This window comes from Eurypyga helias, unplaced genomic scaffold (genome assembly GCF_000690775.1).
Source record: "Eurypyga helias isolate BGI_N326 unplaced genomic scaffold, ASM69077v1 scaffold7145, whole genome shotgun sequence".
NCBI classification, from domain to species: Eukaryota; Metazoa; Chordata; class Aves; order Eurypygiformes; family Eurypygidae; genus Eurypyga; species Eurypyga helias.
Genome location: NW_010249400.1, coordinates 1 through 22,109, shown reverse-complemented (window position 1 = coordinate 22,109; position 22,109 = coordinate 1). Strand labels below are relative to the sequence as shown.

At 39.8% G+C, this 22,109-nt stretch overlaps 1 protein-coding gene across 1 annotated transcript in view; it reads left to right on the top strand.

The window, feature by feature from the left end:
• The window catches only part of LOC104509399 (high affinity cAMP-specific 3',5'-cyclic phosphodiesterase 7A), a gene marked incomplete at its 3' end in the record, with an annotated part of 34,808 nt that extends 13,880 nt beyond the window's left edge, over positions 1-20,928 (top strand). The window contains exons 3-7 of the mRNA XM_010151331.1: positions 943-1,026; positions 13,500-13,651; positions 15,287-15,350; positions 17,643-17,738; positions 20,828-20,928. Of these exons, the coding sequence (XP_010149633.1) occupies positions 943-1,026; positions 13,500-13,651; positions 15,287-15,350; positions 17,643-17,738; positions 20,828-20,928 (497 nt within the window). The remainder of the gene's footprint in view (positions 1-942; positions 1,027-13,499; positions 13,652-15,286; positions 15,351-17,642; positions 17,739-20,827) is intronic.
• Positions 20,929-22,109: the final 1,181 nt, after the last annotated feature.

Below are 22,109 nucleotides of genomic sequence, written 5' to 3'. Positions count from 1 at the left end.
CTTAGTTCCTTGTGTTAAATACTCAGTTTTGATTCATATGGAAGAAAGTTGCTGTGTTTGAGGAGAGGAGAATGCTACACTTGAAGGATTTTCACAAATAGACACCAGACCATTTTCACATCTTAAGTTTCACTTATTTGGTTAGGATTTGAGGAGGGAAACACCATTGCATGTGATCCTCCAAGTTTTGTCCAGTTTTGAATTGCTAAAGGCTTTTAAGTGAAAGCTTTTCATCCCGGTGAACTACTTAACATTACTGCATACAAATACCGAACAAAAGTATACTGATCAGCTTTCAGTTGGTGAAATGCATAAGTAGAAATCAAGTAGCATGCTAAAAGATTCAGGTTGAAGCTAATTGCAGTGCAAAATAGTTTGATATAATTTTAATACTGAGTTTTGGTATTTTAATAGGCTCTTGTGTAATATTCAAACAGCTGAGCACAAGTAAGTAAATGCTAGTGGAAAAATATTCTATTATGTACTCTAAAACCATACTGTAACTAGCTTATTTGCTGAAAGCTACCATTTCTAGAAGCTGAATCTTTTTTGTACTCTACAAAACGTTATTGTTTTATGTGTGTTACTGAGGAACAATTCAACTTTCAGTGTTCTTGTTTCCTGTCATATTAAGGTGCATTTTTACCATACTGGTGTAGCAAGCTGTTCCTAATTTCATCTGAATGCTTATCACATGCTTCTGGCAACGTATGCTCAGGCAGGAGAGACTTTGACAAGAAAGCATGCGATTGCATGTTTAACAAGTCTTCAAACTTTGTTTTGAATTTCACCTTCAAACCAAAAAGCATTGAAGTAGGCCTATTGTTTGAATAACCCTCATCCATTAAGTACATGAATCTTTACCCCCCCAGGCTATGTTCATTTGCATTTTATCTCTGCCACTCTTCCACACTTTTATTTCACTCTTGACCCTGTTTCTAGGAGATGTGCGAGTAAGAAGTCGGGCAGGATTTGAAACAGAGAGAAGAGGTTCTCATCCATACATTGATTTCCGTATTTTTCACTGTAAGTATTTAAAAGCAGATAAATGACAAATAAACAAAGGCTTCTGTTAAAATTAACTACTGAGCCTCTAAAAATAAAGTTAGCAGCTTATATAGCAAGACCATTTTTATACTACGTAGGAAAACCTTTCATGCTACTTGAGTATCAAAAATAGAACAGGAAAATCTTCACTGCAAAATTTTTTGTTTTAAAAGTATAGTTTAAACTCATTGAATTCAGACCTGAATCCCTATGGAAATTAAGACTTTTATATACAGCTACTGATGTGTGTGCCGAGCTCTTACTTGGCAGACATAATCAGCTGAGAAGAATGCTTTCCTGCTTTTACAAAGCAGCAGAAGGGCATGGTCTGGGATGATGCTTGAGAATTACAGTAGATGTCAGTATTCTTGACCTCATCATAATTAACGTTACATTTACTCAAGTATGAAGCTAGGACTTAAATTTTTTGGACACAGACAAATCTTGAAGTGCTCTATGAAAACAGCAGACTAAATTTTTAGATTGTGTTTTAGGAAACATTTTTTCTCAGAAGTGTTCCAAGAAGACTATTTTGGATAACTTCACTTTTTTCTCTACATCCATATTATTATAACTAAATATGTCAGTAGTTGTAATATAAAAGCTTCAATAACCACCAAACTGATATGCAGCAAGAGTGCAGGGGACTTAAGTCTTAATTAAATTATGCCAATAGAATTAATGTATTAAGCATCATAAAGTATCTATACCAACATTGTATCAGCACCATTCCAGGTATTCTGAATGCATTGGGGAAATTTAGAAAATCTATTTCATGGTAACAAGTGTGGTTGTTGTAATTACCTTATTAATAAAAATGAGTGGCAGAAACTGGTCTAATTAATATTCTGATATTAACTGAAGTTACTCTTTTTAAAAGTAGATCACTACTTAATTTTAAAACGCTTAAATTTTTAGTTTTATTCAAAAGTTAATATCACAAAATAGGTGAGAAAACAAAGTTTGAAGAGTATGCTATATTGATTATTTTTTAATAAAGAGGGTAAGAATTCTGTTTCACGAGCTGACAATTCTACTGAATATAACAAATTCTCTGTAGAAATGGCATGCAATTTATGAATTATGTAACTGTTCTTGTTTATATATATATATGTGGCATTTCATGCTAATACAGGAAAATACTAACTGAAGTGTTACAAGAGGTATCTGTTAAAAAGCAGTCAGGTGTGGTACTATTGCTGTTGTCAAATCAGCTGTGTTTTCTCTCCTGCTCCTCCTTTCCATCCGGATGATTGTGCACCAGGCAGATCATGACTAATCAGGAGAAGGATTTTCACACCCTTTCTTCTTGCCCCTACTTGTTCAGGCACAGGCACCAACTTTTAGCAGCATCAACTGTGGTGTCTGATGACAGCAAAGAATGTTGCTAGGAGGCCCAAAAAATTCCTTGGCTGTAACTTCCTTCTCGAGTCAGCTGCTGTGGCAGTTTTCAGAGTTGCCATATTATAATCAGATTTTCTTTTTTTGCACCTCAGGATTGTGGCCTGTTGCAGTGTGGCAGGAGTCTTAAGTCAGAGAGCTACTCTGTGGAGTTTCTTTCAAAGTCAGTGAGGAATTCAGCCTCATCTCTCACCATATCACTGATTTAAAAAAAAAAAAATCTGTAAATTCATAGGTAATCCAGTAAGATGTTTCATTTTTCTCTGCAGTGCTAATTGAGTCCTGCTCAGTCATCCCTTAGTTGTTTTAAGCAAAAGAGTTTCAGCATTGTACTATCAGACTGCAGGTAGAAAGAAGTCGTGGGAATCTGGTTTGACTGCATTTTTTTAGGATATTCTCCCCCTTCTCTCCTGTTAACTCCAGAAGGATTTTGCTATGTAGAACTACATGGCTGAATAATGCCCACCAACACAAGCAATATGCAGCATGTGCGAGGAGCCATCCGAGCCTTCATGCTGTTTGTAAAGTTGCACTCTTTCTTCTACTACCCGCTAACTTCACTCTCTGGCTCTCAGCATTATGTGACCATCGTTGTTCACCTGTTTTGCAGATGGTGCATATACAGGCTGTGTCGTTCATGGTGTTAAAGCATCACTGCCATGTTGCATTTTGCTTAGCTAACTTTTGTCATTTGGCATTATTTTCTTTTTCTGTCAACCGTGTTTTGTGAAGAAGCTGCACATCTTTCAGGAAGTCTAGTGAATAACCTACTGACCTGTTCTCTTCCAATATTTTATTAATAGGCTCCTAACCCAGTATTTTATTGGTAGGTTTGAAGAGTACTGAATTTTAAATGCATTACTTTATTTTTAGGAAGGTACTGTCTTTTTTTTTTTATCACTCCTGTTTCATAACTTTGTTTTTACTTGCAACTTCAGCTAGTGTTACCAAAGTAAAGTTTGTTAGCATTTAGTTCCTAACACCACTTTGTTTCTTCTTAAGGATAAGTTCAGTCTGTGCATCTTCATCCCAGAGTTCTGTAATTGGCACATGAATATTCAACTTTCTAGAAGTACTCTTAATGGTAACTTCTTTCAAGGAAATTCAATTTCCCAGAAAGCCAACTGTATCCTGGGCTATATCAGGAGAAGAGTGGCCAGCAGGTCGAGGGAGGGGATTCTGCCCCTGTACTCTGCTCTGGTGAGACCCCACCTGGAGTGCTGCGTCCAGCTGTGGTGTCTACAACATAAGAGACGTGGACTGGTTGGAGCGAGTCCAGAGGAGGCCACGAAGTGCTCAGAGGACTGGAGCACCTCTCCTATGGAGAAAGGCTGAGAGAGTTGGGCTTGTTCAGCCTGGAGAAGAGAAGACTCGGGGGAGACCTTATAGCACCTTCCAGTACCTGAAGGGGCTACAAGGAAGCTGGGGGGGGACTTTTTACAAGGGCCTGTAGTGACAAGACAAGGGGTAACGGGTTTAAATTGAAAGTGGGGAGGTTTAGATTGGATATCAGGAAGAAATTCTTCAGGGAGAGGGTGGTGAGGCACTGGAACAGGTTCCCCAGAGAAGCTGTGGATGCCCCATCCCTGGAAGTGTTCAAGGCCAGGCTGGATGAGGCTTTGAGCAACCTGGTCTAGTGGAAGGGGTCCCTGCCCATGGCAGGGGGGGTGGAACTGGATGGGCTTTTAGGTCCCTTCCAAGCCAAACCATTCTAATTTTAAAAGGTTTGTTGGAAAAATGTCATTGTTGCTGCTATAGATGGTGGTGTGGGAGTCATGTTTTAGGATTATTAAATGTGGGATTTGAGTGATGATCAAACTGAGTTTGGGTGATAGTTTTCCTTCTGTATTATCCATTATTCCCGATGTCACGTTTTTATACCTAATCACAGCAACTAGTCAGGAGGAATAGCTCAAACTAATTTTTGCTTCAACAAAACTCTGTTCTTCATGCCGATTGGCACTTGGTTAACATTGCGACATCAGTTAGTAGTTTCTCTGTTACTGTGTGGTCTGTTGGTTATGTCTGTCTTGGACCACGGGCATAAACTCAAGTTAGCAGCTAAAAGCTGCCGTGTTTGGAGAGGAGAGAGCATCCACCCTCGGAAGTAGATTTTTACCTTAAATATAATGATCTGGTTTTGTTCAGTGGATGCACGTATTTCACAGTTGCATAGTAAATTGCATACACTGTAATAACATATTGAGTATAGAGCACAGGATCTACTTTTCACTCTTGAGGTAAGGAAAAGGGAATTTGGTAGAGTACTGTCTGACAACCCATCGTGTACTGTTTGATTTTTTTCAAGGAAATTACTGCAAAAAGTGATTGCAGTGGTTATGACCACTCTTGCTCTCTGCTGGTTTACAGGTAGATTATAGTGAATGTGGTTGCTTTTAACTTACTTGGTTTTTACATTACTCGAGACATCAGATGATTCAGTCTGCAGTGTTGACAGACTGTGTTGATAAAACCTAATGCAAACCCAAATCTTTCATAGAGGAATTGGTAATTGATTGAATAATTGATGGAAGGGGACTTTTTACAAGGGCCTGAAGTCACAGGACAAGGAGTAACAGGTTTAAATTGAAAGCAGGTGGATTTAGGTTGGACAACAGGAAGAAATTCTCGACAGATAAAGTGGTGAGGCACTGGAACAGGTTGCCCAGAGAAGCTGTGGATGCCCCATCCCTGGAAGTGTTCAAGGCCAGGCTGGATGAGGCTTTGAGCAACCTGGTCTAGTGGAAGGTGTCCCTGCCCATGGTGGTGGGGGTTGGAACTAGATGATCTTTAAGGTCCCTTCCAACCCAAACCGTTCTATGATATAAATCACAGTATAAAAATATCCCCCTCTTCAGGAGTAGCAATCTAGCAATAAAATTTTTGGTGTTGTTTTCTTGCTATTGAGAGGTTATCAAAAATGTTGGGTATAGGGTGGAAGAACCAGATAAAACCCAAATACTTTGGTTTTGTGCAGAGCGAACATTTTCTTTTCTTTTTGCTTTTCCTGTATCTGCACCAGTAGTTTTTCAGAATTCTCTCATGCCCTGCTAGCCTGAGCATGCTTCCATGGGGAGACCGTGGTGTTGCCAACATGTGTGGCTCTGTTTTGTGGCTTAGAGAGAATCAAATAAGTCACATTTGTGAGTAAAATATCTTGGATAGAGGAAAGGAATTTTTTTTTTTAGTTAATCAGTACATTTCTGTAAACATTTAGAAATTATTCAATTTTGAATCAAATCGGTGCTCTCAGACAGTACAGTGATTCACATAGGGGAGAAAATGGTATCAGGGAAACTTAAGACTTCATTAGGACTTAGGTAGATGTTTCTTCTCCTTAGTTGTGTAGCCCTTTTAATGGGGAAAGGAAAGAAAAGAGGAGTATAGGTGATAAATTCAGTTTCCTTAAGAGTGCAAACACGTGAAGAATTCCAGGCTATCTCCAGTATAGAACTTTCAGACTGCTTACTTGGAAACTGCAGTTCACAGAACTTTTTATACATCACTTTGAGATCTGCCAAAGATACCAGCATCAGCCATTTGCGATGTTGTTTTGAACTTTCCAGTTTTTCTACTGATTTGTGAGTGAAAAGGTTAACCTTAGACAGTGAATTTAGACTTCCCTTGGGTCAGAGGCCAGAAGTCAAAAAAGAGAGCAGTTCAAATCCAAACCGATTGCTTTAAACAGTTTGGGAAACCTTTGTATACCAGCACCTGATCATGCTTTTGACAATACCATCTAGAACTTGAGATGAAATGAATGTAGTCTAGATAAAGTTGAATGCTTTTTTTTTTTTGTTTCAAGAAACCAGAGGAATTACCTGGCTGAATATGGCTTAAGGGTAATTGTCTGTCTTGTTCAACAGCCTACTGTGAAGAAGGGTGAGTTTCACAATGAATAGTCTTCATGCAGGATGATTTTTGTGTGGTATAGGTTGAATGAAGTATTTGTTTCCCCTGTGAAAACACCAGTACTGTGGGGTGAAAAGCTTGTACTCAAGAGATCTCTCTGAAGGCTGCCTTTCTGTGAAAGATGCATTCTGAAATTGTCATCTAATTATTCACAGTCCAGATTAATCAAAAATCGTTTTCTTCAGCATGAGAGAAATTTTGACTTTGTTTTAGTGTGGAGAATGAAGTCTCACAAGAAGTCACAGAAAATGTTTTAAATACAGCCAAAAGAAAGGAGTGAAGATCAACTTGAAGTGAAAAGGGAGCTTGAAGTAATCTTGGTTAAGGAAGATTTCAGGCTAAAAGCTTCTAATTAAGAATACAGGATAGATTTTTTTCCTTTTGCTGTCCTAGATGGTTGGTTTACCTACAGCTGCTTCTTTTCAAGTTTCTGTAAAACCTGTGCTCTGGAGTCTGGCACTGGTACAGCTCAGTGTTTTATTGCTGAGGTAAGTTTGACCGTGGGAGAAGACACAGCCACATTCTGGTTTCTTTGCTTTTCTGTTGAACCTCTCCAATGTGTTCCTTCTCCAGGTAGTTTATTTTGAAAGGCTTTTTTTAATGTTTTTACTGTGCAATTTGTCATAAAACATGTGATAATTCTTTTATTTTAATCTCTACTCCCAGTTTGACTTCTCTATTGACAGTCATGCAGACTCTTAAAGGATATTCTTCTTTCTCTGTCAACCACGGTTTTAATCAGGAATTAATTTCTGGGGGTGAAAAACAGCCATAAAAAATTAATTGATGGTTCTGTCATTCCATTGGTGTAGAACTGTAGAAATCTAGAACACCAAAGAACAGTAATTTCTTGGAAGACATCAATAAAAATATCTGGTGATGGTCTGGAATGTATTACTCCTCTTCGTGGGAAAAGAGTTGAACCATTATGTGTCATGTAATTGTTTGTTCTTCAGTGGCATCAGTATTTTGATAACACAGCATATACCATTTTAGTGAGGGATATATGTGTGTTCTGATGATGATCCTCAATATTTTGGTTCAGTGGTGTTTGTTAGTTTGCACTAGGCTGTGGCGAGCTACAGATTGGCCTAGCCCAGTGGGTGGGTTTAGTTAAAAAAGAAAAGTTCAAAACTGCAGGATTGGTGGAGCTAAGAATCGCTGTATTGGTGGGGAAAGACTCTGGCTTGTATATACTGTTTCCGAGGCCTAAGGTAATTGCAGTTCAGTACAGGAACAGCATTGTTCTATTTACTTAATTTTGTATTTTTCCTGGGGTGTTTACAGCTTTTAGGTACCTTTCACAGTCTGTCCTTTACACTTCGGCTGCCTTATTGTTCAGAGGCTTATAGTGCCATTGGAAAATGGGCATGTAATTCCTACTGAAGTGGTCTAATCCATGCACTTTTGAGTGAATTCTCTCAAGCTTTGCCTTCAGCAGAGGATTGGACTAAAGGGCTAGCAGAAATCTCTTCTGTCTCTTCCAACCTAAATTATTCTAATATTCTGTGATTCTATAGTTTGCTACGGCAGGATTTCTTTCTGTAAGATCTTCCAGGATGGGAGTTATCTTTGGAGGAGGTGATGCCTACCAGCTGCCCTCCACGAGGGAGGATCTATTGAAAACTGCTGGAGTTTTTACTGGAGTTGTGGTACTACTACAGTTGCTTAAAACTTAATAAATTTGTCTGACTTGCTCAGAAGATACTTGCAAAGCCATGTTTATTTAACTAATCCTTAACCCACAGTGTATTTTGTGGTCATGGTTATTATTTAGTTAAAAAAGTATAAATGTGTATATAAATGCCCTGCCCATGGCAGGGGGGTTGGAACTAGATGATCTTTAAGGTCCCTTCCAACCCAAACCATTCTATGATTCTATGAAATACATATATGTGATATATTAAATGCTATATATGATATATTAAATACAAGAGTCTGGCTTAATTTTTTTCTTTTAAGCAGAAGAGGTGGTATAGTGCCTTACAGTGATGCTGAGCAGGGCCTCAGGGTGGTTCTGAGAAAGACAGAGTGTATAATAGGATAATTTAAAATCCTGGCTGAAGTTCCATCTTCCAAACAGAATCATAGTTTAATATATGACTTTAGTGCTGAGTGTCTTAAAAGTGCTTTAAAATGCAAATCATGAGTGAAAAAAATGTAAAGAGCTAAATAACAGGACAGGTTTTTTTAAATGTGCATCGATCTAAGACTGCATTTCTTAATGGTATGACGGGAATAGATGTGGAATTAGAATGCTTACGGGTCCCTCTAGTGGTGTGAAAAGCTCGATAATGCTTTCAAATTATTCCTAAATAGAAAATGATTTGTATCCTGGAAATCCTTAGAAATATGGTTGTAATTGGCATATGAAATTGAATATTTCTTTCACATGTGTATATTTACAGGTAGTGGAAACTTTCAAATATTATGTAATTTTTTGGTGATAGTATCTGCTGTGTAAAAAATGGTAAACGTGTAGCTGGGTTTAATATGGAAAAACTGTGAAGGATTACTTCCATGAAAGAAGAGATTTCCTTGACTTTTTTTTTTTTTTAGGAAAAAACCTTGTGTGGTGGACACATACACCTAAAAATTCAGGTTTCATGTTCAAACATAAGAAAGATCCATCCTTTCAATTTTTTTTTTTTAAATTCCGTTTTCTGTGAGTGGCAGTGATGCCTGAGATCCTTACTGAAGCCCTTTACATTGGTAACAGCAACATTCAGTGGTCTTTATCATGGATAATTTCCTGGTTACCTTTTGGGCTGCAGCAGGGAAGAAATGGAGGTACAGTTCTTACGTTGGGTAAGCCTTGTTTTGACCAGGACCCCATCAGAAGCTGTGAGGGAGTCTTTACCTTTGCATTAAAAGGCAGTTGAAGGAGTTGCTAGGATTTAGGATTTCTAGTCATAAAAATAAATCCAAACCACAATTGTCATTCTTCCTTTTTTTTGTCTGTCCTCATTATATGAAAGTGCAAAAATTTTGAGAATAAATAGATCAGTATATTATGATTTTTTAAGTGATGTTGACTTGTGTTTTCTCTACTGATTTTTCTGAAGCTGAAATAAAAATACAAAATATTTAGTACATCTGTGAAATGCAACAGAACTTTTTTTAGGGTTTCATGAAGTACAACACTTAAAATATTTGGCGTGGGAAGAGATTAAAAGAAGTGTCTTGGAATACAGATGAAATCTGTTACATGAAGAAAACTTGCACTGTTTTATTTTCTCACTGTATATGCGTAACCTTAGCAAAGTAAACAGATTTATCCCTTTTTATTTTAGAGAAAGGTATATTTTTAATTACACCAGCATCTCACTTAAGATGCTTAGAAACAGGAGTATAATTTTAATAAATAAGTTGGAAGTAAAAAAATATCACTCTGGGCAACGTTCTGGCTTCAGGTAGGGCATGAGGAGTTAAGAGAAGACCGACGTAGGAGGGCTGCCGTTGACTGGCACAGTTTCAGTCTGCTGGCTCCTTGCATCGATGGCACTTGCGAGGGCTGTAGCTTCCTTCCTAACATACATGCCCAGAATCCTGGCTTTGCTTTCATTCCCTCTCAGTTTGCAAGACTGTAAACGTCACCTACGTTTATTTTATTTTCTCATTCTAATTTGTCCTTAAACTGCCCTTATCTCTTCAGAGCAAATGGCCACTGTCGGGTATGAGAATGGCACTTAGCACACTGAAAGCTCCAGATGAAGTGGAGGGCTTGCGGGCTGGGAGAGGAGGGATGTTTTTGCAGGATGCTCTCTCTTGAGCGAACGTAATGCGCTCTTCACCTTCTTCTTTCCATTATAAATACCTTACTGAACCTTGCTGTGGTAGGGTCTCTGAAATTAGCATCTCGTTTCGTGACTCATGATGGAAAAGAGTAGGCTGGCATTCTCTTATTAATCATGCATATGAAGAGAATGAGTGTTCTGCTTGTGCCAGGAGGGAAGTACCAGGTGTCCATTGCACAACTCTTATCGTTCGGTTCACCAGTCCTTCCCAGGAACTTGTCTTTGCTGGTCTGCCAGAACAATGAAGCGGTTGATTTTTGTATCCTTCATAATAATTTATCTGTGAGGAAAGGGAAGCTGCAAGCATGGATGCTCTCAGTGTTCCTGCAGCTGAAGAAATCCTTTTTCATCCTCCTTTTAAAATTACCTGTCAAACCTCCACATCTGACTCACCTATTCTGATTTATCCTGTAGCAAATGTCTAGCTGTTAGAGTAATTTACTTACTGGGTTGGTTTAGTCCCCCTGAATTCGGTGTTCTGGAACTGCAGGGGGGCTGGGAGGGCTCAAAATCCCTTTTCTCATTTGGAAATAATTTTAATAATTGCAGGTCTCAGTGATAGGATGTTTGTAACTTGGGTTATACGTATGGAATAAACGGTAGTTCCAAGGGAAGTGCATAGCCCTGTCCCTGGGGAGGACCAGCCACAGGCACTGGTACATGCTGGGGGCTGTCTGGCTGGAAAGCAACTTGGCAGAGAACGTCCTGGGCGTCCTGGTGGGCACCAAGTTGAACATGAACCAGCCACGTGCCCTTGTGGTTTCCTGGGCTGCATTAGGATTGTTGCTAGCAGGTCCAGGGAGGTGATCCTGCCCGTCAGCTCAGCACTGGTGAGGTCACATCTGGAGTCCTGTGTCCAGGTCTGGGCTCTGGAGTACACAAGAGGTATGGACATGCTAGAAAGTCCAATAAAGGGTGAAGAAGATTTAGGGAGTTTAAACACGTTTTTAAGATGAATTTGTCAACAGCATATTGCAAAGTAAAGAGTAGTGACTGTTCAGCTTCACAAAAGACTAACTCATTTGCCTCTGTACACACATCATCATCAGAAAAAAGACTGAGTCAAAAGCATGTGCAACCCCCCAGATTACTTCTTAACATAAATACAAGTTGAACACAGGCCTATGCTATCAAATTACTGCATTTCTCTGTTCTGTTTTGTGTTTTGCTGAGAAAAGCTCATTTTATTGCCTACATCTTACTGTTGTGCTGAAGATTAGCAGGTGGCATCTGTGACAGACTTATTGTAGCATGACAGCGTTAGGTTTGTATTAACTATAGATCTGTAAGAGTACTTACGATCAAGAAAATTATCTGTTCTTCCAGAAAAGTACTCATTTCTCCTACTTTTTTGTTGTATTGTGATTTAGTGAAGTTCCTGGATGTTGTTACTTTGTGGACAATTTAGATCGTTTAATGACCTAAATATTCCCATTTTATATTAATTTATTCAAACCCTAATGACTTCTGTTTTGAAATTTGGATTTTAAGGGAGTGTGTCAAGATTTCAGGTGGAAAAACTTCTTACCCGAAACCTAGGCTGTGTTACCAGGAGCAGCTGTACTGCTCCCTCCATCTCTGTTGTGCAGGCCGGCAGTGCTCAGAGTCTAACCTCACGTTAACAAATGTCGTTAGAAATACTGGTAGAGTAATGCAGCACGGCAGAATCTCTTTATTTGCCTGCTGTACACGTCAAAGTTGCTTTATAAGCAGCCTTCATCATATATAGTACATCTGCTTACGTAACTGGGAGAGATATATATATGTAATGTATGTACACACACATACATATACACACAGTGTCTCCAGAGGAAGTGGCCTTAATTGTGATGACTTGAAGAAAGACATTTCATGTGAAGTCACCTGTGTTAGCCCTTTGAAACTGGTGGGAACTCCAGTATCTTGAAGTGTTTCAGGCACGTCTGAAAAGAATATTCCGGTTTTGACAACTTTATCCCTGTTAGCACAGACATCTGATGTGAAATTCTGCTGCATTTGGTGAGATCTTTTATGTCCGTGCAGTTGTCAGTCCTGTTCAGAGGTGTTTTATTAGCCTAGGTTGGAAATCAGTATATTAATGAGTTAACGCAGAACAGAAGGTATGTTGGAACTTCTGCAGGGGGAAGGATTTATATGGAGAAAGATTTATCTTGGGTAAAATTAAACTGCTTTCGCTAGAAATCACTGAGGTTGTTCACAAGGCCACACCTTCCTGTCTACAATATTTTTGGCCAACTTTAGCAAGAAAAATCGTAACTGCTTCCTTCACCAATTTCTAATATGCCTTGTTCTTGGAAGGGTTAAGGGGTCTTTACTATGAGGTTGGCTCATGTTGGTTTTGAGGATCTGCATTTTTTTGGAAAAGAGCATGTGTGCCTTGAGTTCCTTAATACCTTTTTTCTTTAAGCATAAGTCATTTTGGGCAGAATGAGGGAACATGAAGATTACTGACTGTCTGTTGGTTATATAAATCTGCTTTTGGAGGTGCTGCAAAGAAAGTAAAAGCCAAGTTTGGCCTTAAGTATTTCAGAATGAAAATACCTGGCCTGTTGCAAACAAGCTGCAGCTGTGCACAGTCTGATCTTCCCGTTTCTAAACACTGCAGGCACATCAGGTGGGATCGAGCATAGGCTAGCATCAGTCATTTGAGTAGGTGAAGCTGTTAACCTACTAGGAGTGCAGCAAAACATTTGGGTTAGTCTTTGGCAACAGGCTTAAATGATTTGCTGCAGTGTTTTCACCAAGAACTACATATGTTGTGAAAGCAGACGTGGTACTTGCTTGGCAGAGGAGAGGCTCTGAGCATCATTATCTGCAGAAGTACCAGAATGACTTGAGTGTGTTTAAAACTTTGTCAGTAAGTTATGAGAATTTCTGAGCTTTAAAATCTGTGTAAAATTTCTTGTACGTGCTCAAAACCTACCTGTAACGTGTTTCAACTCACAGTTACGGATACTGTCTTACTGGCGTACATCTCTCGCGTGATCTGCTGGGGATGCGGCGTGGGTGCGTATACGTGAGAGCAGTTTTCCAGAAAGTTGTTATTTGGGATACTGTGTGTTCTTACACAATTTCCATAATATTTCTGTGCTTTCAATAACGGAGTTCCTTAAATAGATAAGATACAGCTACTTGTTTTTCCTTTACAGGATGCTTACACAGAAACTTTTCCAAGCCTTGGCTCTGTACTTCTCATTAATAAAAATCTGTGGCTGAAACATTTGATAACCCAATTTAAAAAAAAATAAACCCAAACGTTGTGTCACCTTTGTACCAAACTTTCCTGAGCGTTCTTGTTTTTTTGTAAAGGCTTATTAGAGTATTTATTTTCTTGTTTTGTAGCAAATTCTGAAATTGAGGTGTCTGTATCTGCGAGAAATGTGAGAAGGCTGCTTAGTTTCCAGCGATACCTGAGATCTTCCCGTTTTTTCCGTGGTATCACTGTTCCGAATTCTTCAAACATTTTAGATGATGATTATAATGGACAAGCAAAGGTTGGTTGCTTGATTTTTTTCTTTTTTTCCTCAAGTATGTTTTTAAAAGTGTTTGCGAGTGTATAATTGTATCTTATGTTAAGAGAGTGCAGCCAAATGCTGATTTTATGCATGTATTTTTCCATATACATATGTGTGTTTATGTATATATGTCTTAATAAAGTCCAGCCAGAATTACCTGGTTTCTAACAAACCTCCTGGGATGATTTTTAGAGCTCATATGGCTAGCATTTTTTTAATAACTGCAGTTTATGGAGGATGCACTGTAATAACTGAAGAAAACTGCAACTGCATTTAAGAAACGTGGTGGAGCAATTTGGACAACTACTACACACCCTGCCTTTTCCTTTTTAGTCTAAGCTCATTACTGAACAGCCCAAGAGTGACTAACTACTACTGAAAACTCAATAAAATGCATAAATGGATTTATCAGAAGATTATTATGCCAAACTGACTTTGATAGGTAATTCTTGCAGAAAAGTGTGGTAGGTGTAATACAGCCACGCTGCAGTAAAGCCTTTGGGAAGAGGGGCAGCACTAAAAGAATAGCTGGATGAAGGGCTAGTGAGCTTGGGGATAGGGGATGGATAGAGCTGAAGGGGAAGGAGCAGGCAAAGGTTACAGGTTATTCAAGACCCCTGTGTGTCTTCTCAGAAGGTTACAGGTTATTCAAGACCCCTTCCTTGTGTGTCTTCTCACTGATCGTGTGTAAAGCTTCTTTTCTGTGTCAAGGTTATGAACAAGGAGCACGCTTGTAACGCGGTGTATCCATATGGCATGTAGTCCGTGCAGGAAGAACCTGAAAACCTGGAGACTGGATTTAAAGAAATGCTCGTTAAACAGCAGAAAGATCTTGTTAATGCTGTTTGTTTCTCCTGGTAGCTGAGTTACAGTGAAGAAAAGCTAGAACCTAGTAGTAATGGGATCACAAAACAGCTCTCCCAATCTAATGGGAGCAGGAGGAGGCAAGTGACTGTTGTAAAACGTGCTGGGCAGGTGTTTCCGATGGGAGTAGGGGAAGTGAGGATGTGAGTGCTGGACTGTGGTGAGGTCTTGAGTTTGCTCCTCTGGTTCATCCCAGCTGCTGGAAGAACAGTTCACGTGGAGCAGCTGTGAGGAAGTGCTAGTTCAGTGAGGTGGGAAGTCAAAAGCCAGGTTCTTAAATAAGAAATTAAAAGCTTGGCTCATGTGTCTAGTAAATCATCTAGATACTATTTCTCTTCTACGAACAACAGGGGAAAGAGAAACCGAGGTGACGGACTACACAGAGGTTTAACTACAAGTTCAGTGCAGAAATTAAAAGTGGAAAAGTCAGAACAGAGATATTCTGTCATAATGTTTTGGGTTTTAACATACTTGTTTTAAATTTTATTTCTTTTAAGAAATTGACTGAAGAGTGAAGGGAAAAATCTCAAGCCAGTACTGTCAAGACACTTCTTGTATTTCAGTTTTTCGATTTGCAACATGTATTTTTAAAGTTTTCCAGTTATCTAACAAATTTCATTATTTTAATACTGGTTTTATATATAGAAATCCTAAGACTTGCATCAGTCTCTGAAATCTGAAATGCTCCTCTGGGCTACAGGAAGATAGGCGTATACTGAGAAAGGTGACAGCTTTTGTGTTCTCTTTCAGTGTATGCTGGAGAAGGTTGGAAATTGGAATTTTGATATTTTTCTTTTTGATAGACTGACAAATGGTGAGTTTACTTTGGCTGTTTCATTTGTGCTTTATCGCTCAGCATAACTATTGGTGTTAGGCCGTGGTATGCGATTGCTTGTTCGCTAAAACGCACAGATTTCATCAAGGTGCTACTTTTTGATTTAACAGTCTTTAATCTAAATCCTAGTTTGCCTGGCCACTCTGTTAAAATACTGTTACTGTCAGTACTGATGATAATCACTGATTGTAGAGGAGGCCCTTGTACTGTGTAGGTTGCTGTTCTCTCTAGTAATTTGACCTAGTACTTTGATAGAAATTAATGAATAATTTTGCTAACTTTGTCTTTTTTAATTACGGAAGGCTGGTAATTTATATGGTTGTGTCCAAAAGATCATTTATATTGAACAAATATTTTCTGATAACTTCAGTGTTGATGGAACAGTTCTGTTACGTTACAGTACACTAAGAAGACACGTTGGTATGAATGCATTATAATCAGGACATAGAACACCCAGAGAATTAGGAGCTGAGCAGATAGAAGCTCATCTTGCACAAAATACAGAAAGGAAGAGAATATTATGGTTAGCTTAGCGCACCCATTACAGATGGTTAGGGAACTACAGGAATGGTAGGAACCACAGAAATAGTTGACTTAAGCAATATTTAATTTGATTTTTTTTTTAAGTTATGGACAGACAGTTGGTAAAGAGATCTGTGGATGTTCTGGAAAGGAGGAGGGAAGGCTGCTGCAGTGGCTAGGGTGAAGTTTTGTATTACAGACACAGCAGTGGAAGCTGAATTTTGACTGGAATAGAAGGAGGAGATGAGCGAGTCCATCACGGTGACGATGGAGGGCAGCTCTTGGAGGTTTCACATCAGTCAAAGGGAATCGGTAGCAGAGATGCAGTTACCATATTTAAAGTTGGCAGAAAGAAAAAGAAGTTAAGTTTAGAAAGGAAAATACGGCACTAGAAGATAATTTTTTGTTCTCTCCCGTTTCGTTGAAGGGATGTGTGGCTTAATCTAGTGTAAAAGTAGTATCCTCACAGCTTGATTTAGTATAGAAAAGGGTATTTAAAAAAAAAATAAAAACAGGGAGGATTTTTGCGAACAGAATGTTTATATAGGTAGATAAACTTGAGACTAGGTAACAATGAAAAATCCTATCTGTGGAAGTGAACCTGTGTGTAAGCATAGCTTACATCAGATTAGTTATCAGATGGGAGTAATTTGAAATAATTGTTTTTGAGGCCTTCTCTACCTTTTTAAATACACTTTTTGCAAATACATTTTCTATAGTACCAGTATAGCTTCTGTTGTGGAAGCCTTTGTATACATCCCTCTTTGCATCCTAATTCAGTCATTTGAGGAGGACTTGAACCAGGCAGTCTTGTTCTTGAAAGTTTGTAAAGGGGGAATGCTGTATATAAAACTCTGCCTGATGAACTGCCTTGCACGGGCCTGTAAGAAACAAGCTACTCAGTAAATGTTGTTCGAAGAGTTGTGCGTCTTGTGGCAACAAGGTGGTGTGCACAACCAGGTGCTTCAAGCCGAATAGCAAGGGAGATTTAACAACTTTTGTCCTTTTGTACCTCAGTTTCTGTCTGTGCTGGGTCAGCTCCTGCTAAATGAAGACGGTCAATGTACCAGAACTGAGTTATCTGCCGCTAGGTATCGTTTGCAGAGTAAATCAGCAAGCTGTTTCAAGTACACATTTGCAAACCACTTGTCTCAGTTTTACATGTTTTACCACTGCGAGTGATTGTAATATTACAGCTCTGAGTAGGCGAAGTACATTGTAAGCTTGTAATAGTATACATTCCCTAGAGAAACTTGCTACTTCTTGGTGAAACAAGAAGTAAGTTTAGCAGAACACATGAGGGGAATGAGAGCAAGCATATGTACAGTGTACACTAACTGTGATAGTGCTGGTTAGCTTTCTCCTTTGCCTGGTTAATTTTGTATTCGGGTTTAAACTGCATGTCTGTGTATGAAAATCATGATGCAACCTACCACAAAATTGAATATCGTTGTAGCAGGTTTGCACGTTCAAACCTGCTGCTTCTCTTAATGCTCAGTAATGTTCTCCTCTTACCAGTTGACAGTGGAAAAATTGGTGAGTGTGTTATAATTATGCAAAAGCACTGGTGATTACTAGAGGAGATAGCTAACGGGGTCTTGTCATGCAGTAATATTTATCATAGATTGGTGTAGAGAAATTTGCTTGTGTAATTTTTTGTGACCAATTTGTTTGAAATAATACATTTCTTATGAAAGAGTCACTGATTTCATGGCTTCCAATGAATTAGTATTTTCATCTTATTTTTAGGAAACAGTCTAGTCAGCTTAACCTTTCATCTGTTTAATCTTCATGGACTAATTGAACACTTCCAGTTAGATACGATGAAACTTCGTAGATTTTTGGGTAAATACAGCTTTTTATTATGATGAATATTGCTGTTTATCCGCATTGTTATACCTTAACTGAAGTCCTGGTTAGAGTTTTAGCAATAAGGTTTGAAGGGTACTGATGCAGTCCAGATTGTGCAGTGATTTAAACTGTATTGATTGAGACAACCTTTACAATACAGTAAATATACAATATATTGTAGAGTGTATCGACAGTCTGTACAATATAGAAATCTCCATGTTGGAGCCAGGCAAGTATTGCCACATTCACTAGTTTTGTAGCAGATGCTGTATTGTATTTATTAAATCTAAACCATCCAGAAATATATGTGACATTTGTATTGGGAAAGGCTAGACAGCTCCTTTCTTTGTTTCATTTTTCAGTTCTCTCTTACTTTCCGAAGTTCATGACGTGTTTTTTTTAACTGTATGGAACGTGCCAGCTTGGCCGTACTTAATGGTGCCAGGTTGATGCAGTCTCTGGCTCCAAGTCTCCTGCGAGTAAACACTGTGCAGCGTGGGCATACGTGCTCCACAGAGCGCAGGGCGGTCTTACTCCGGTGTTGGGGCCTGTGGCGGTGGAACCCTTCAGCAGAAATAAATACGCTGTGGAACATCCAGGCTACGCGGTGCTTTCACTTGTCAGCCGAAAGAGCTGCCTTCCTGCATCCCCGATCCGCAGACAGGCACTGATGTGACACTTCCTTCCTTTGGTTCTTTTGTGACAGTACCTTTTGTTTAATTTTGTGAAGTGGGATGTTTTTTAACTAAGCAGGAGAAACAAGATTCTTGTGCCTTTTAGCAGGCTTCACCAGTTTTAAAGCAAACAATTTTGTGGTTACCAAGCTTCTCGTTTAAGAGAGGAGAAATCACACTTGGAAGGCTTTTCTCCCCTTTCAAATAAGGGAATGTTTTTGTGTTTATTATTTAGTTCTCTTCCAGCTTCTGAAAAATTTAGTTCTGTCTTGCATTTCATGTTGTTTTAAAGGGGACTCAATTCCTTCTAGTTTTGAAAAAAGATCAGCTGACCTTGAGGACTGAATATATTGGAATGTGAAGAAAATTATCATAGCACTCTGGTCTCGGGCTGCTCGAGTCGTAAATGAGTGTGTTCCATCTTTCTCATCTTCCTTGTTTCCTGGTTGGTTGAGATTTTAGCAAAGGACAGTACTTGAAATGAAAGAGCAGTTAGGAAGGACTGGACCACTTAAATGGTAATCGGAAGACAACGATAGCCGTTAACAACACGGGACCACTCAAAGCCCTGCGTCACTGAAATGAGATTAGACTTGGAACAAGGCAAAATTTCATTCTAGCTTTGAAAGTCACCAATTTTCCCTTTCCTTCTACTTAGTAGCAGGAAGAAAAGTGTTTCTCAGATCTGTCCTAGCCCATCTGCCCAATCAAGAACCTTTCTTCCAAACAGCTGCTTCACGTGAACACAACTCATTCTTTTCTCTTGCTACCTCCTACACCCTAGTCCAGTGCAATCTGAAGATCACATGCCAGAAGACTTAGGGCAGCGGGAGTGATCCACAGTGCCACACAAAATTCACTTTCTTTGAGAACTTACTGGAATCTTTTTAAATCTTTTTCAGGAGACAAATCTGACTTTAGTCCTCATTAGGATCTCAACACTTATTTGTGTGTGTATAATATCACCCATGTACCGTGTGTGTGTGTATACATTTTTGTTTATACACATACACAATCTTTCTGTGATTTCCAGAGGTTACCTGGAGGTCTGTCTTCTCCAACTGTGCTTTCAAGTTCTTATTCAAAACCTGAACCAGGAGAAGGAAAATCTAAAGTACTATGTGCCTGGAAACATAAGGTGTTTGTGCCATTCTGGTTCTGGCAAACTATGATCAAAATATTGGCCTAGGTCTGCTTTATTAAAATTTGCTTTATTAAAATAAATAAATAAAACTTCAGGCTAAGTAAACTTCAGGTAGCTGGAGCAGCCTATGAGGCCACAAAAAAAAAATATCCTGGGTAAGCCAAGGACATCCTTATTCATACAGTGGATGTGAGGAATAGGTGGAAGGGAGTTCAAGTGCAGATTAATAGAGCCCAAAGGTGCTTATTTTTGTTATTTTCCATCTATGTGTTAAGTACTTCTGGGATTACTTGCCGGTTACAGTATTTTGAGTTCTCGTGAGCCGCAGGTCTTCACAAACACCACGACAGCAATGCCGTGACATTGCAGTCAGAACTACACGGAGGGCACTGGCTTGTAAACTGGGTGGGAAGAGAGGTGGCGGGCAAGTCCGTCCGAATGGGACTGGCAGCCTGTTAGCCAGGAAAACGTTGTTTTGAGGTTTGCTTGAAAGAGCCGGTATGTCGTATCAGGCAGAACTTTAGGATACAGTTTGAGTACTCTGCTTTGGATCTTCTCCCCTCCATCCTTTCCATAGTTCTTTTCCATACTTGAGCTAATGTGGATGTCCTTTGAAGTATTCTACCTGTAATGTTTAAAGACCGCCAGGAAGCTGGAGGAAAGAGGACAAAAGCAAGGAGGATGTTGAACAGGGAATATTTCATCTAGGAGTATTTGTCGGGCCATCATCTAAATGAGGTTCTTCTCAAAATTGCATATAGGCTTAAATTTCCCTGCGTACAAGTGTGAGAAGATGCCTAAACTATGTAGAGGTGGCTTCCCATGACCACTCTCCTGAAGGGGAAAGGAAAGCAGTGCCTAATTCCTCAGATCCTGTCTGTTTTCAAGGCCTGGTATGAAGTCATCCCGATGCTTTGGTAATAGTATCACCTTCCTCTTGCGTCCTAGGCTGCCTCAGCATTCAGACAGGGTGGATTGCCAAAGGGAGCCTTTCCTAGAAAGTTGTCAAGTATCCCAGTTCGCATATTGCTTTCAGGTTTAATTTTTGCTCTGAGCTGACTTTACATGTAATTGATTTCCTTTAGAAAATATCGTTTCTTCACATAAAAAAATCTTTTATACCGGGGTCTTGATTCAACTGATGATTTACTGACTTCGATGCTTTTATGTGTGTGTTACGTGTGCTACTGCGTAGTTCTGTGCCTAACAAGGACATACAAAAATTGCTGTATTTAAATGTGGGTATTTGTTACTTTCCTCCGCAGTTATGGTTCAAGAAGATTACCACAGTCAGAACCCTTACCATAACGCAGTTCATGCTGCTGACGTGACTCAGGCCATGCACTGTTACTTAAAAGAGCCCAAGGTAAGGGAGCGCTCTCATTTCTACATCACGTGTGCAAACGGAAATACACGTATTTCTGCGTGTGCCTCTTGGTGGGCTGTGCACTCACGGATACGTGCACGCGCCTCTCGGTGGGCCTACGCACACACACACACACAGAGGTTTCAGTAAAACAAGCAAACCCCCAAACCCAACAAACCCCGCTCTCCAAACCCGAAAAAGGGGGGGAGGAATCCCCATGTGTGGGCTCCCACTTCGCAGTAGGCTTGCCTTTTTTTTTCCCTTTGTCCCAGCTGTGTTGTCTTCTGTGGCACCTCACGTTGAACCAGAGCGGGGCATCGATTAAGATCACGGCTGTAGGGCTTAGCGCAGTGCCCCGAGATACCTACGTAGAATCACAGCCTGAATCCGAGCCGGCAGTAATAAACCTGTGCATTCATAGTTTGGGGTGGGGTTTTTTTGGTTGTTTTGCCTCCAGAAACTATAGTTACCCTTGCTTTGCTCAGCTTCGTTAATCAAAATTATGCTTCTGCTAGAGGCACCTTACAGCAAGGCAACAGGAGTTCTCTTTGGCCTTTCTTTCTAAAAAAAGGGCAGTGTGACAGCTTAAAGAGCTCAGCTTGTGTTTTACTGCTTGGTCTGCTGGCAATCTGCTCCAGGTGATGTCTAAGACAATTTTGAGGCCAAATCCCATCCTTCTGTGTAAAGTGAAAGCTGTGGCGAGAAGTTGTCTTCCTTGATGCAGACCGTCACCAATCTGGTATCCTCTGGAAGAGCATAGCTCTTTATTCTGCTTCTGAGGTAAAACCAACGAAGTTCTGGTTCTATGGATGTTTTCCAGAGGCTCTTTGCCCACTCCTCCCACTCAGTGGTGCTCTCTGGTCAATTGTTGGTGCAGTGAGCCAAATCGGAGCTGATACCTGCTGAGCCTTTTTTTATGGCGCGGCCTTTGGAGGCTCCGAGCGCGTGCTCTGTAGTACTCATGGTGGAAGTTTTGTAACGCTTCCGACACAAGTGCACGCCATGTTTTTAGTAACACGTACAGCTACTGGTTCTGTTGCACCAAAGCCCATCATGAACATGCGAGGCACAACGGGTGGCAAGTGCGACGGAGAGTCCGGACGTGTGACCTCGCAGGGAGCGTTTGCAGCATTTCTCTCTTGTGCAGGTGGAACTGTCCTCTCTGTTTTGGGACTGTCGTG